Raw genomic sequence first — 13,838 nt, 5'->3', positions numbered from 1 at the left:
GACAAAAAGTCACAGGACAGAAAGTCACAAATTTGATAGGACAAAAAGTCACAAATAATTTGTATACAATTGATTGAATATTTATGAGAAAGATCTTGAAATGTTTACTTTTTATGACACATATTCATTTTACAGTTTAGGAAATTGTTCATAAGACTTAATTTGATAAATAAAGATTTATAAAATATTAATCATGCAAAGGATATATTTCTTGGCACCATGAAGCCATTTAAGTACCAAGACATTGTAACATTTTGTTTTCTTAACAATTATTTGATCATTATTGATATTGTTTCAAGAAAAATACAAAAATGTTTTTTTAAAAATAAGTGTTCTATTGTTCAAAGAAAAATAACCTCAAAACTGAATTGTGACTTTTTGTCCTGTGACTTTCTGTCCTACATTCGTTTTTATTTAGGAATTTAGGAAAATCAAGTTTTGTTTAAAAAAAAAACACATGCCAAACAAAAAGCACCTTATTTTTAATAAGGTTTCATTACCCTCAGTATAGGTGTGGTTTTCAGGTAAAAAAAGTCTTTTATTTAACAAGACTCAGACTTTAAAATAAGATAATTTAACTATCTTGATTTGCCAAATCTAAGAGAATCATGTATTATTAAAGAATGTAAAAAATGTTTTTATATATATCTTTATTTAATTGTGGCTGTTGTCATATAAGTTAAAGAGAAAGTTATTTAAACAATCAAAATTATAAAGAAGAGGTTATTTGGTCAAGTATGGTTCAGACTGGTCGAGTAATGTTCAGACCTTTGGTCGAGTATGGTTCAGACTGAAAAAATAGGTCGAGAGCTGGTCGAGTACTGGTCCAGACTGGGTTAAGACTGTTTCAGACTGGTCGAGTAATAGTTTAGACTATTTTCAATAGCAAAGATAAGGGTCAAGTACTAATCAGTACAGTCGAGTATGGTTAAGACTGGGTCGAGTAATATTAAGTAAAATTCAGACCAATTCAGACTGGTCGAGTAAAAATCAGTACAGTCGAGTACAGATATAGGCCATTTCAGACTTTTACTGGTTTGTAGTGTATAGCTATGTCTCATTTCTTTAATACTAAATGAGAAGACTTGTCTTTATGTGTCGCTTCATCGTCTTCATGATCAAATCAAGCTACATGGCTATCTGCCCTAACAATATATTATACACATGTAGCATTTCTCTCAATTTGAATTTCGTCGTATACTTTCCGAAGTTTTAGAGCCTTTTTATTCGTTAATTATAAACAAATATTGTACTTGGTTCGTTTTATCCAGTTAATTTGATGTTTTAAAATTTTATCTTCCCCTAATGCAAATAAAATTCCCGTAACGAATTTCTGCTAACCAGCGTATATACAGCACTTATACTACATGTGTACATGTATAGACAATTTTCATACAATTAACCAAACAGAGAGAAGAAAGAATCATTAAATTATTTAAAGTTGAATAGTGTTTTTCAAATTACATTTTTTGCCAAGGATGAAAGGGATGTTTAAAACATAGATTTTGTAAGTAAAAAAGGAAGCAAGTACTTATAGAGAACATTCTATGTTATTTGTGATCTAACAGGGCACTGGCAGGCAATATGAGCCCATATAACCCGTGAAGCCCGAATAACAATTATTTGATATACTGAGATATTTCACTCCAGTATAACATTAAAATATATCAAACTCTAGTGAAATATCAATTTCTTTAATTAGGGGAATAATTTGTAACTTCCAGTTTATAGAAGGTAATTTGTGGTCATATGGTAGGTTAATGTATGCCAATTTAAAAATATATATATATGGTTCTATGCACTTTCTAATTCCTTGAAATATGTACAAAAAATGGATGTTAACAGTTTACATAAAGTCTCTTCAGGTTGGCCTGTCCCAAGGTTATCTACTTCCAAATAACCGAAATATTTTTAACTATTTCTGTTTTATTCGTCTTTTATAGTTTCAGTGAAATAAAATAACAAAAATACTGAACTCCAAGGAAAATTCAAAAAAGGAATGTTCCTTAACAAACGGCAAAAACAAAAGCTCAAACACATGAAGATGCACTCACAGGCAAAGGTTAGAATTGAGGACATGACATTGACCTCAGTTTTTAAGTTGGAAGGTTTTTAGGGTCTAAGAGTGCAATAAACAGTTTTTTCTATGACATCATATTTTGAGGGACCGTGCACAAGTGACCCTTAGTGGGTGTATTGTTAATAAAAATACTTGTATAAAACTAGATATCACTGGAATCAGAATTTCTAGTTTAAAATGAAGTAAAAATGAAGTGTAATTTTAACATTATAAAAAAGTTCTATCCAGAGAAGAAGAGAAAATGAAACAAAAAATGCCCAATTTCAACATGAACAACCTGAAATCAGGTCATGTGCACTACCATGTAGGAATAATGCAGGCACATTTCAGATAAACAAAACTGTATGAATTTCATAGATTTTTACCTGGTCTTTTAAAAAATTCTCACTTCAGGGTACGTTCGCAAGCTTCGGAAAGAGCTACAGTAGCTACAAATAAGTTTTCAATTTTCACTACCATAACACAGGAAGTTTACAGTATTGTCTCGCATTAAAACATGTATATTTAATCTAATTTCAAAAATATAATTTGATCATTCAACCTGTTTTAATTGAAAGCTATCTAACATTCTTTACCATCAAATACAAAAAAGATGATACTTTTTGACCAACTATGTAAATAAAAAGGGATTTCCCTCCATGGTTATTTTTAGTCAGGGAATAACCCCTAGTTTTTTTTATACGAAACTGTTTATAGCACCCTAAATATCTCATTCTAAAGACTAGATTATAAGGCTTACTGTTTATGAGATACACCAACATCCTGCCTAGTACACTAGTGAAGGGAAGATAAATGATATAAGATACCACCAGGTCCAATTTGGCCGTAGCTTACTGAGGTTAAAACAATCAATAATTTAGAGATATCTTTTATTGTTATGGAGGAATTGGGCTCACAAGGAAAAAAGTGTTCGAAAAAAAACAGTGGAAGAAGAAAGAAATACAAACCAATTGTTCAGATTCCTACACCGATTCCAAAAATACATACATTAGGTACTTTTTCAGCTAAAAAAATTAACACATTATTCGTAGGATTAGCCAGCAATACTGAAAAACAATTTTTTTTTAAATCTTTAACGGCTGTAGAAGAAAAGTAATCACAAGAAAACAGTGTTTTGGGAGATAACTCTTATAAAAACAAGTTGGTGCCAGTTCTATAACATATACCAAATATATAAGAAATAATTTGCGAAACAACAAACAAAATTATATTTCTAAGCGGCATCAATCATTTCAAAATATTTGATCGGCACTGATTTTCAAACTCATCCGAGACATTGCTGACATAAACCTACAATACAAATTTCATAAAAAATCTGGCAAGAATTGTACACATGGAAGCGCTAACGATGCAATTTTCTATATAATTAATTTTCATAGGGGCATAATTCTTTTAGAAATAGTTGATCGGCATTGATTTTCAAACTCGTCCGAGACATTGCTGATATAAACCTACAATATAAGTTTCATAAAAATCTGGCAAGAATTGTACACATGAGAGCACTAACAATGCAATTTTCCATATAATTAATGTTTCCAAGGGCCATAACTCTTTTAAAAATAGTTGATCGGCACTGCTTTTCGAACTTGTCCGAGACATTGCTGATATAAACCTATGATATCAGTATTATAAAAATCTTGCAATAATTGTACGGGGACAATAAAAGTGGAATTTGGAAATGATATTTCGTTATAAGCAGTCAGTTTGGCCTACATTATCAAACATAAACCCCAAAACATCGCTGATGTATTATAGACTTGCAAGTCAATAATTTAACCTCATTGAATATGAATTCATGTGACCTACAATTTAACCCCATACCTGGAGATAAGTTTCGATTGTGTTCAGTTATTAAAAGAAAAAAAATTGTCACCATTGAAAGTGAAACAAGATGAACCATTCTTATACAGGTGAAAACGATGATAGACATACTCTTTTAACCTATAGTATGAAATCAAACAGAAATAGAAAAATCCAATTGCACGTGGTCGTTATCTATTCATATTCATATCGGGTGGCATGACCGTCGGCCGTCTTCGGCAATTTTTGTGGCGTTAATCCATTCATGTGACGCGCAGTTTGTGGTGTCATGTGCTGTCGTTAATGGGAGATGTCCTTGTTATTCTTCGGTTTACATGTTGTAATGTACTATTATATTTTTTTTATGTATTTCTCTGTGCTGAGTGTTCTTGCGTCTGGTTTGAACTGTATTCCTGTCACGTAGTGTTGTCATTTTAGCGGTATTTTTTAACATTGCAATATAAGCGTGAGGTTTGGCTAGCCATAAAACCAGGTTCAACCCACCATTTTTTCTTGAAATGTCCTGTAGCAAGTCAGGAATATGGCAGTTGTTATCAAATAGTCTGTTTCTATGTATGATGGCGTTTGTTTTTGTTGCAGTTCAGTGTTTCTGTTGTTCCGTTATTTTCCTCTTGTAGTTAATGTGTTTCCCTCGGTTATAGTTTGTAACCCGGCTTTGTTTACTCTTAATAGATTTATGACTTTTGAACAGCGGTATACTACTGTTGCCTTTATTTTTCTAGGTATATATTAAAATCAAGCAATCAGAGACCTATCTATTGGTGAAGTCTGCATGTTAATATTTAATTTTCTTTCCGTTATTCATATGTACATATTTCTTGGTTACTTCCTCATCAGCAGATGAACCACATCTCTTTCTATTTATCTATTAATATGTTAGACTTACTTCAAAATATAAATACTAACACTTGACAGTGACGGAATAATGTCTTGTGAACATCTGAAGTTATTGGATTGAATAATACAACTGACATTGTTGTCAATATAATGGAATTGTATGCGACTGTCATACAAGTGAGGGGTTTAGCTAGCTATAAAACCAGGTTGAATTCACCATTTTCTACATAAGAAAATACCAAGTCAGGAATATGACAGTTGTTTTCCATTCGTTTGATGTGTTTGAGATTTTCATTTTGCCATTTGATAAGGGACCTTCTGTTTTGAATTTTCCTTGGAGTTCGGTATTTTTGTTATTTTATTTTTTTCTAAACCGTCTCCTTTGAAATAAAACTGTGAAACCGGTTGATGTTTTAAGATCTTTGTCTATATACTTGATGCACACCGACAAAGGCAATTACTACTGATTCGTCATTTGGATGTTTATCGGATGTAACTATATGAAAAATGTGATAAAACTTGATTTATAATGTTTCATATGATGAAAAAATGGCACGAGCAAAACTTTCAGTTTTTGTTTCGTTTTGTAGTCAGAAAATCATGGAACAGCAAGTTAATATCCTGAAATGAAATATTTAGCCTGACACTTTCTTGTGTAATTCACTTTTTTTACAAGGATGACTTTGAGGGAATCCAATGTAATGCTATTGGACAAAGGTTTCGAATGTTTTGGGTTATCAATCGATCTTCTGAATTGTACTTTTAAAATACTGTATTGCGTAAATGATCTGACGTTATCGAGTGAAAGTACCATTTTCATCTCTTCATATATATTCATATTATCAATGAAATATCATGAAAAACTTTTTAAAGACTATTTCTTTGTAATATCAACATGTTTTGTCGTGATAAAGGTACATCAGTAAAAATCATGAATATCTGTGTGCGCGGAGAATCTCTGATTTATACCAGTCAAAGGTTAACTTGGGGGCTGAGAAACATGGGTACCTACATAACCCGAAAACAGTCGAAACAACCTCTAGTTTCATTGCTCATCTTCGTGTGACTAATGTGTACTGAAATTCCAAAATATATATAATTTTCAGTATGAACACCTTTATTAGTGTCAGTTTATTTAAACTATGAAACTGTCGACTCTATGGATATAAAAAAGTCGGGCTTTTTCTTCAAATAATATCATAATAAAATATGTCTCGTTATTACTCCAGTATATTTTTATTTCTAAAAAGCTGTTATGATAGTCAGTAAATGCATTTTTACGCTAAAACTTTAGTTGGGTAATGGACCTTTAAAAGGAACGCAATTTAATTTTCCATCGCGTATGAGGTCTTTTAAGTGCTTGATTAACTTAGAAAACTGTCCCAAATCATCAACTGCAAACAAATGATCCCTTTGCGGTTCTGATACAAGTCTAGATAACTTTTTTCGCCCATCATCTGTTGATATACCAATCATCATTCCATAAACATCCGCCACATTCTTTAACGACTGCGCTGCAGATAGTACTACATTATCGCCGTCACAATTGTACAAACCGTCTGTTAGTAATAAAACTTCCTTTTTCACAGATTTGCTCTGTCTCATTCCTGTAGAAATATACAAAACAATTAATGCCATTTAGCTTGTATGTCTTACCAAAATAACTAAAAATCGACTAGAGTTGAGATATTATGAATGCCAATAGAATTTCTATCGAACTTTCAGGACTTTTAAAGTGCATAGGTGATTAAGTCACACGTCTCATATTCCTTATTGCAAGAAATTCTGTTTTGGTAGCAGTTTTTATTGGTCTTTTCGTGTGTTGCTTTGTTACCATGTTTTGTTGTTATATAGCAAAGTATAATGTTTCCAGTTGGTGTATTATCTTCTGTATTTTGATCTAATGGTTCCTGTTTTACCCTAGATGAACCACTACCTTCACTTGAATGTTATTTGTTTTTACCTTTGATGGTGAAGTACCACAGCCTGTTATTCAAAGATCAGGTAAACTTCAATATGAATTCAGAGGCGGATTTAAGGCCCCCTTTTTGTGGGAAAAAATTGGTTGAATATATAGGGAATCACTGAAGCATGACTGGAGCGGGCCCCCTCTTAGGCAATCAGTAAGCCCCCACTCATAAATATTTCTGGATCTGCCACAGGAATTCCACCGAATAATAAAAGGCACCAAGATGTCAAGTAAACAAGCTAAATACACATAACAAAGGTGTATGCAAAAGAAACAAAATCAATACTACGTAAATACTACTACTACAAAAAAACCAAGCTAAAAACGTCGAAATTTTCAATTTTTATACAGATATTCTCTATTCTATCTTCAGATTTAAGAATGCATAATCGGTGGGTGCCTGATGAGGAGCAGGATCTGCTTACCCTTCCGGAGCACCTGAGATCGCCCTCAGATTTTGGTGGGATTCGTGTTGCTCAGTCTTTAGTTTTCTTTATTGTGTTTGTGTACTGTTGTTTGTGTGTTGGTCGTATTCTGTTTTACCCATGGCGTTGGCATGTTATTTTTGACTTATTTGTTCGAATGTCCCTTAGGTATCTTCGCCTCTCTCTTAACAATTCTAATCTATAAAAAGCATGCGAATATTTCATATGATATTACTCAGTCACAATGGTTAAGTGGTTTGATTTGTAGTCACTATATAGAGGTAATATCAAATCAATTATGTATCACACACAGAATTTTCTTTGCACTGTTTGCTCTTCCTGTTTGTCCTTTTGTACTTTTAGGCCATTGTGGTTTTACTCAATTTGGTAGACATGAATATGCCATTTAAATTCCCTTAAAATTGATTCATTTTTTTTATTAACTTATTATGTATGAAAGATCTTACTATTTTACTGACACTATAGTATTTTTAATTTAGAAACGAATTATAGTAACACCTAAAACCATAGTGTACATACCATTTGAAACGGTAAACATTGTTTCTCCTAACATTAATGCCTTTTCTGTACATGTAGTACCAGGATTATAATGAATTGCCTTGATTGCATTCTGTGCCTGTTTTACGCTATGATATTTATTGAATTTAAAAACAAGTTCTGAGTCAGTTGAAAACAAGATAGCAGATAGTTGAATATAATTCCCGGGGTTCTTTTTAGGGTCCAATGGATCACTTAGCGGACAGAACATTCCAATTAATTCTGAGAGATCTTCCAACGTTTTTGCAAAAGGCTCATCACCTATGCTTCCAGAGCCATCAATTAGAAGAACTAAGTCACGTGGTTGTATAAGTGGGCGAACAAACTTCACTCCAAAATTTTCTGATGTTGTGGTCGTTGTGATAGCTATATAAAATATTTTGTAAGTTGTAAAAAAATATAAATACCATTAGTCACAAATTTTCAACATAAATTGCCTTCAATTCAACATATTCCATAACATGTTTCTTAAATTTATAATCGTGTGTTAAGATCAAAACAAACAATGTATCACCCATTGCACATATCCTTTCGCTTCAAAAACGAAAAAAATTCTAAATTATCAAAATTGTCGCATCGGAAGATCTTTTATGGATGAGTTGGTGTTTGAAAGTAACTTATGTATTGCAACATAAACTTAGATGGAGAATGATGGCCAATGAGACATAGATCCACACAAAAAAACAAATACAAGAGTGTAAACAACTACAGGAGACCGTTTGCAATGAGCAAAAACCCTATACCGTGAAGTTGGAAGCCATAAAGATGACAATTATAAAAAAGGACCAATTTAATCTAATAATATTAAACGAAAAACAATTGATGAAAAACAACAAACAACGACAGCAACCGGACTACAGGCTTAGAACAGTCATACAAAAAATAAGTTGGGTAATAGTATTTTGACATGTATTAACTATTATTGAATTCAAGAAATATAGATTTAATTGTCTATAACAACGTTATTTATTTATTTATTACTCTTTCTGCACTTTTTATCTGTAAAACTCTTCATATTCCTTACAATAGACAGTAAACTACTAACGATATTTATATTTAGATTATCAATGTCTCCGAATTTATGAATTCTATCACTAGTTTTATCTTTGTTTTAAATTAGAGGTTTTGACATATCTGCTCGAGTTTCTTGAGGTACATGTAATTCTTATTTTTAGCTATAATCTTAAACAGAAAGATACTAAATTGAAATAACAATTGATATAGGTAGATGATTACTACGTATTGATGTGATGCCGTTAAAACTAAGAACAGTAAACCTGCCAAAAATTGTGTTAATTGAACTCAATATTCGAAGGTACGGACATTTTACTTTTCAATTTGAATCAAGATAGCATAAAAGTCATATAAAAATCATAAAACCTGTTATCACAACTTGTAATACACACATTAATAAAAACTAAACCGAAATAGACACTAGTAACATATGACATCGTTTGTTTGAATTTTTTCACAGCATCTTCACCAACTTTTAAGTACCATACAATTTCCCCGTCTTTGGAATAAATTTGACCATTAATTAAAGTTTGAGTCATAGAAACAATTGCAAACATTGCGCCATTTTTATTAGCTCCCTTTAGTACGTAAACTATTTTAGCATTATGCCAAATTAAACCAGAGCAAATTTTCGGAGTTAGATATACATACGTGCATTTTTTGTTTCTCTTTCAACTGGACAAGGTGCTCCTCCTCCAAATGCTTCTTTTTTAATCTGTTTAATTCTTTCAATAGTTCCAAATCCAAAAGGTTTAGTCCATTGACCCCATTCACCAAGTACACAATCTCTTTTCACTATTACAAAAACATCAATATGTTGATGATCTATTTTCAGATTTATTTTGAAAAAAAATACAGAGCACTGTATTATTGGATTTCCTTGCACCTTTATTAACAACTAGGCAATTTCTATTGGTCATCTAACGGCTTTGTCAAACAGACGATGTAATGTTGACCCGAGAATTATAAGTTTGACCTTGTTATTGTTATAGTCGAATTAAGTAAATTTAATTTAACCAACGAATACTGAAAGCTATACATATAAAATCTGATAAATTGACTACTTTCCTATTTTTCTTTTACAGATACATGTATTGCAAAATATTAACTGCCAAATAAAGGCAACAGTAGTATACCGCTGTTCGAAACTCATAAATCGATAGAGATAAAAATAAATCCGGGTTACAAACTAAAACTGAGGGAAACGCATCAAATATAAGAGGAGAACAACGACACAACAAAAACACAACATTAAAATGTAACACACACAGAAACGAACTATAATATAACAAAGGCCATTTTCCTGACTTGGTACAGGACATTTTAAGAAAAATATGGTGGGTTGAACCTGGTTTCGTGGCATGCCAAACCTCCCGCTTTTATGGCAACGTCAAACACAACACCAAAACGACAACATCACATGACAGGACCACAATACAAATAAATGGGAGAACACATAGGACAAAGAAACACACGAATAATAGCTAACAAAAGGTATACGTACTAGGCTTGAAATTCAATACGCCAGACGTGCAGACAACTTATATTTACTACACTTTGTTTACGTGATATAGCTGAAATACTGCTCATTTGACGTTAAACACCATATACACACATAAACCCGCAAATATACGTATTGAAGATCTTCCACATTGGCAAACTCATGGATTGATTGATTGTTGGTTGCTTACCGTCCAGTGGCAAATATTTCATGCATATTCAGGACGAGAACAAATAAACAATAAATACAATAGGTAGGTTCTGTAATAGGGGCGTCCGGGATTAAGGTCGGAGAAATCTAGACTGCCACGGGAAATGAGGGTATATTGGATAGGGACAGACATTTAGCCTTGTAACAGGTCACCTACGGACCCCTCATAGAGTTGTTGCAAGGGTTCTTAACGTGCAAAGAGCGTGGCACTTTCTTTACACGAGGCACTCTCTTTACGCAAACTGTCAATATATGACTTACAAGTACAACTGTAAATTTAAAATATAACAGTTTAAAACATGATTTTTAGTGCTTTCGAGCCATGGAATTGATAAAACATAAAAAGCAGCAGATAACGCAACATAAAAAGCAATGCAATACCGGAAGTAATATTTAAGAGCAAAAAAACAAAAAGTTATCGCATCACAGTCACTTAAAAGTGATGACGCCATGACGCAAAAATGTCTTTGTAATAGCAATCTAAGCTAAGCGAAGAAATTCTGTTAGGTATACCTCCTAATATTACAAGTATTAGTTGCATTAGTCTCTTACAGGACAAAAAGTCTGAACATCAGTTTTAAAAGACAAATGTTCTCCTGAAATCGACACTACATACGGTGTACGGTCACCATCACGAATTGGTTGACTGGTACGATGCGTTGGTGTCTCAAATCACTAGCGACATGTTTTCCAGGCTTATTCCTCAATATACCAATATAAATCTGTAACTCTATCGATTGCGTCATATTCCAGTTTGTGACATTTTTTACCGAGTGTGGATTCGCATTGATATATGCATACCATGGGACGCTTACCCTGTTGACGATTCCGGTCTCACCCCCTTTAGGATTCGTGCGATACCCTCATGTTTTGTTTGTTACCTTGATCTGTCTCTTTCTAATCAATTTACGGCATTAGCACATCGGTAAACTATTGATGTCTTACTTTACTAAAAAAAGGGAGCGGTGTAATCGTTAATGAAACAAGTAATCCAAGAGACCACAAAAACAAAAACAAATATCTTTAAAAAAAATCTTACTAAATTATCGTACGCTAAAATTTGTAATGAACATAATAAACATTATCTTATTAAGAAGTTTGTATTTTTAGAATAGAAAAATTACCTGATTTAGTCTCTGTTGTTGGAGGACAAGGTTTACCAGTACTAACAGGTTTAACAAGAATTTTTCTTGTTCTGGTACATGTACCCTGGTCATCTGGATGACTCCATTCAGCCCAGGCATCAACCATGCATGGAATTGAAACTATAAACATGTGTTATTAAAATAAACGTAGAAAATTGTATCATTTGTACTTTTATATCGAAGCATTATTTATATGCATGTGTAACGTAATTGATAAATATGTAACAAGATATATACATGGATCAACTGGGGGAAAAATCATATTGATATTTAATATATTTTCGACATTTTTATCATATTCATTTTTCAATTTTAAAGTTTTTTTAGTCCATCCTATTGTAATCAAGGCCAATAAATTATTCTTTTTCTTCAATTATAATCGTTAAAGAATCAGGTTATCAAAAAGACGACAAAAAGAATATAAATATGCCTGAATCATCAATATTAAATTTGTAAGAGTATCTAAAATTTTACCACGTTTAGTTTCTGTAGTGTAAGGACACGGTGTACCACTGTTTACTGAGTGTCTAAGAATTTTTCTAGTTCTGGTACATAAACCATGGGCATCTGGGTGATTCCATGTTGTCCAGTCACTAACAATGCATGATAATGCAACTACAAATGAACAACATGTATTATATTATATAAACATCTTGAATTATACAAATGATACGTATATGTATAGGCTATGTGTAACGTATATACTATAGCGGTATACTACTGTTGCCTTTATTTATATTGATGAAAACTCTCGTAAATGAAAATAACACTTAATTCATTTGGTTGTTCTGAGGCGTTTTTTTTTCCGGATTTACCGACATCTTCAATGCGCAAATAAAAAAATGAGAAGGTTATTGTTAAACAATTGAATTGTGTAATTGATCAGCTATATGTTTTACCTTGACTTCAATTAGTAAAAGTGTAATAACATTTATAGAGAAGATAAATTTCCACCAAACGGCAGAATCGTTGAATTCCTCACCTGGAAAACTATACTTGTATTTTCATTTTCGTAAATTAAATTGTATTTTATTCTTCTTCAGATTTAGAAAAAAATAGACACCTTTTAGTCCTTCCATGTTATATCATGGCCAATATATGACTTTTTATTCATTAGGTCGATAGTTCCTTTAGTAAAAATACCATATATCTACAAATGTTTTAAAGGCCACCTCGCCAAATAAAGTGTCTGTCCAAACTGTCATCACGATTCAACCGACACTTGTTTTTGTTTTGCTATTTACATTTTAAATATTCATTTATCTAATTATTCTTTGACACAGACGTGTGATCCATTTTATGGATACACGTCTGGTGGATTCCATCAATAGAAAAAAAGTTATCTTATCATTGTTAATATGCAAAGCTATATAGTAATTCATCAAATATTACTGGCTTATATCATAGTATTCCGGACGTTTAATTTGTCTGCATAAACTGCATAGATATGTCTCACCTGTCGCCAGAAAATTAAAAAAAAACCCAATCTGATGGATAGCATCATTGCTAATTAATTCAAAGTCGCTAGACCATGACCTAGGGGACAGGGCCTCAAAATAGAAATCATTCTGATATGTGCTGGTGTTAACGCAACTTTATACAAAGTATCATTGATCTATCACAAGTAGTTCCTATCAAATTAACTTAAGCAGAACCTTGACATTGAAAAATGCTAATAAATTTAAAGTCACTGGATCATGACCTAGAGGACAGGGCCTCGCAACAGTCGTCAAACTGAAGTGTACTGATAGTTATGCAACTTTATAGAAAATATCATAACATGATATTGACAAAGTTATCGGTTCTAAAAAGGCATCAACGACATAAGACTTATTATTTAAGGTCTTTTTACATCTTTGGCTTTCAAATAATCGGCTTTGAGTGTTCCTGATGAAGTTAAATCCAGAAAAGCGCTTCGGACGCATGAAATTTATTACGTGTTGTTTTCATTTTTAAGTAAGCAAGAAGCGTGCTTCGTATACACAAGACTCATCAATCATGTCAATAGCACTCGAAAGAAAGCAATAAAAGATCAAATGAATAACGTAATGATTCGAAAGGAAAATTGAAAATTCGAAAAACTCCTCCCAAATCTTGATCGTCCTGGTCTTAAAAATCTTAATGTTTCGATAGACTTAAGTATTTGTATAAACAGTAAATAAACAGAAGAAGACCGAATCAATGATATCTTATTTCAGCAAACGAGTGCTAACCACTGGGTTCTTTATTTGTTTATTGGTAACTTTAAGCATTTTACGACATAAAGATGTAGAATTTG

The 13,838-nt window shown here is 32.4% G+C and overlaps 1 protein-coding gene across 1 annotated transcript in view; it reads right to left on the bottom strand.

Moving 5' to 3' along the window:
* Positions 1 to 5,920: 5,920 nt before the first annotated feature.
* Positions 5,921 to 13,838, bottom strand: part of LOC127699079 (thrombospondin type-1 domain-containing protein 7A-like) — a 32,842-nt gene continuing 24,924 nt past the window's right edge. Inside the window, exons 16-20 of the mRNA XM_052202817.1 lie at positions 12,035 to 12,175; positions 11,540 to 11,680; positions 9,356 to 9,499; positions 7,673 to 8,056; positions 5,921 to 6,345 (exon numbers count right to left, since the gene is read on the bottom strand). Of these exons, the coding sequence (XP_052058777.1) occupies positions 6,029 to 6,345; positions 7,673 to 8,056; positions 9,356 to 9,499; positions 11,540 to 11,680; positions 12,035 to 12,175 (1,127 nt within the window). The 3' untranslated portion in view covers positions 5,921 to 6,028. The remainder of the gene's footprint in view (positions 6,346 to 7,672; positions 8,057 to 9,355; positions 9,500 to 11,539; positions 11,681 to 12,034; positions 12,176 to 13,838) is intronic.

The sequence above is a fragment of the Mytilus californianus genome, unplaced genomic scaffold (assembly GCF_021869535.1).
Source record: "Mytilus californianus isolate M0D057914Y unplaced genomic scaffold, xbMytCali1.0.p SCAF_4, whole genome shotgun sequence".
NCBI classification, from domain to species: Eukaryota; Metazoa; Mollusca; class Bivalvia; order Mytilida; family Mytilidae; genus Mytilus; species Mytilus californianus.
This window is presented reverse-complemented; position numbering and strand designations above follow the sequence as displayed.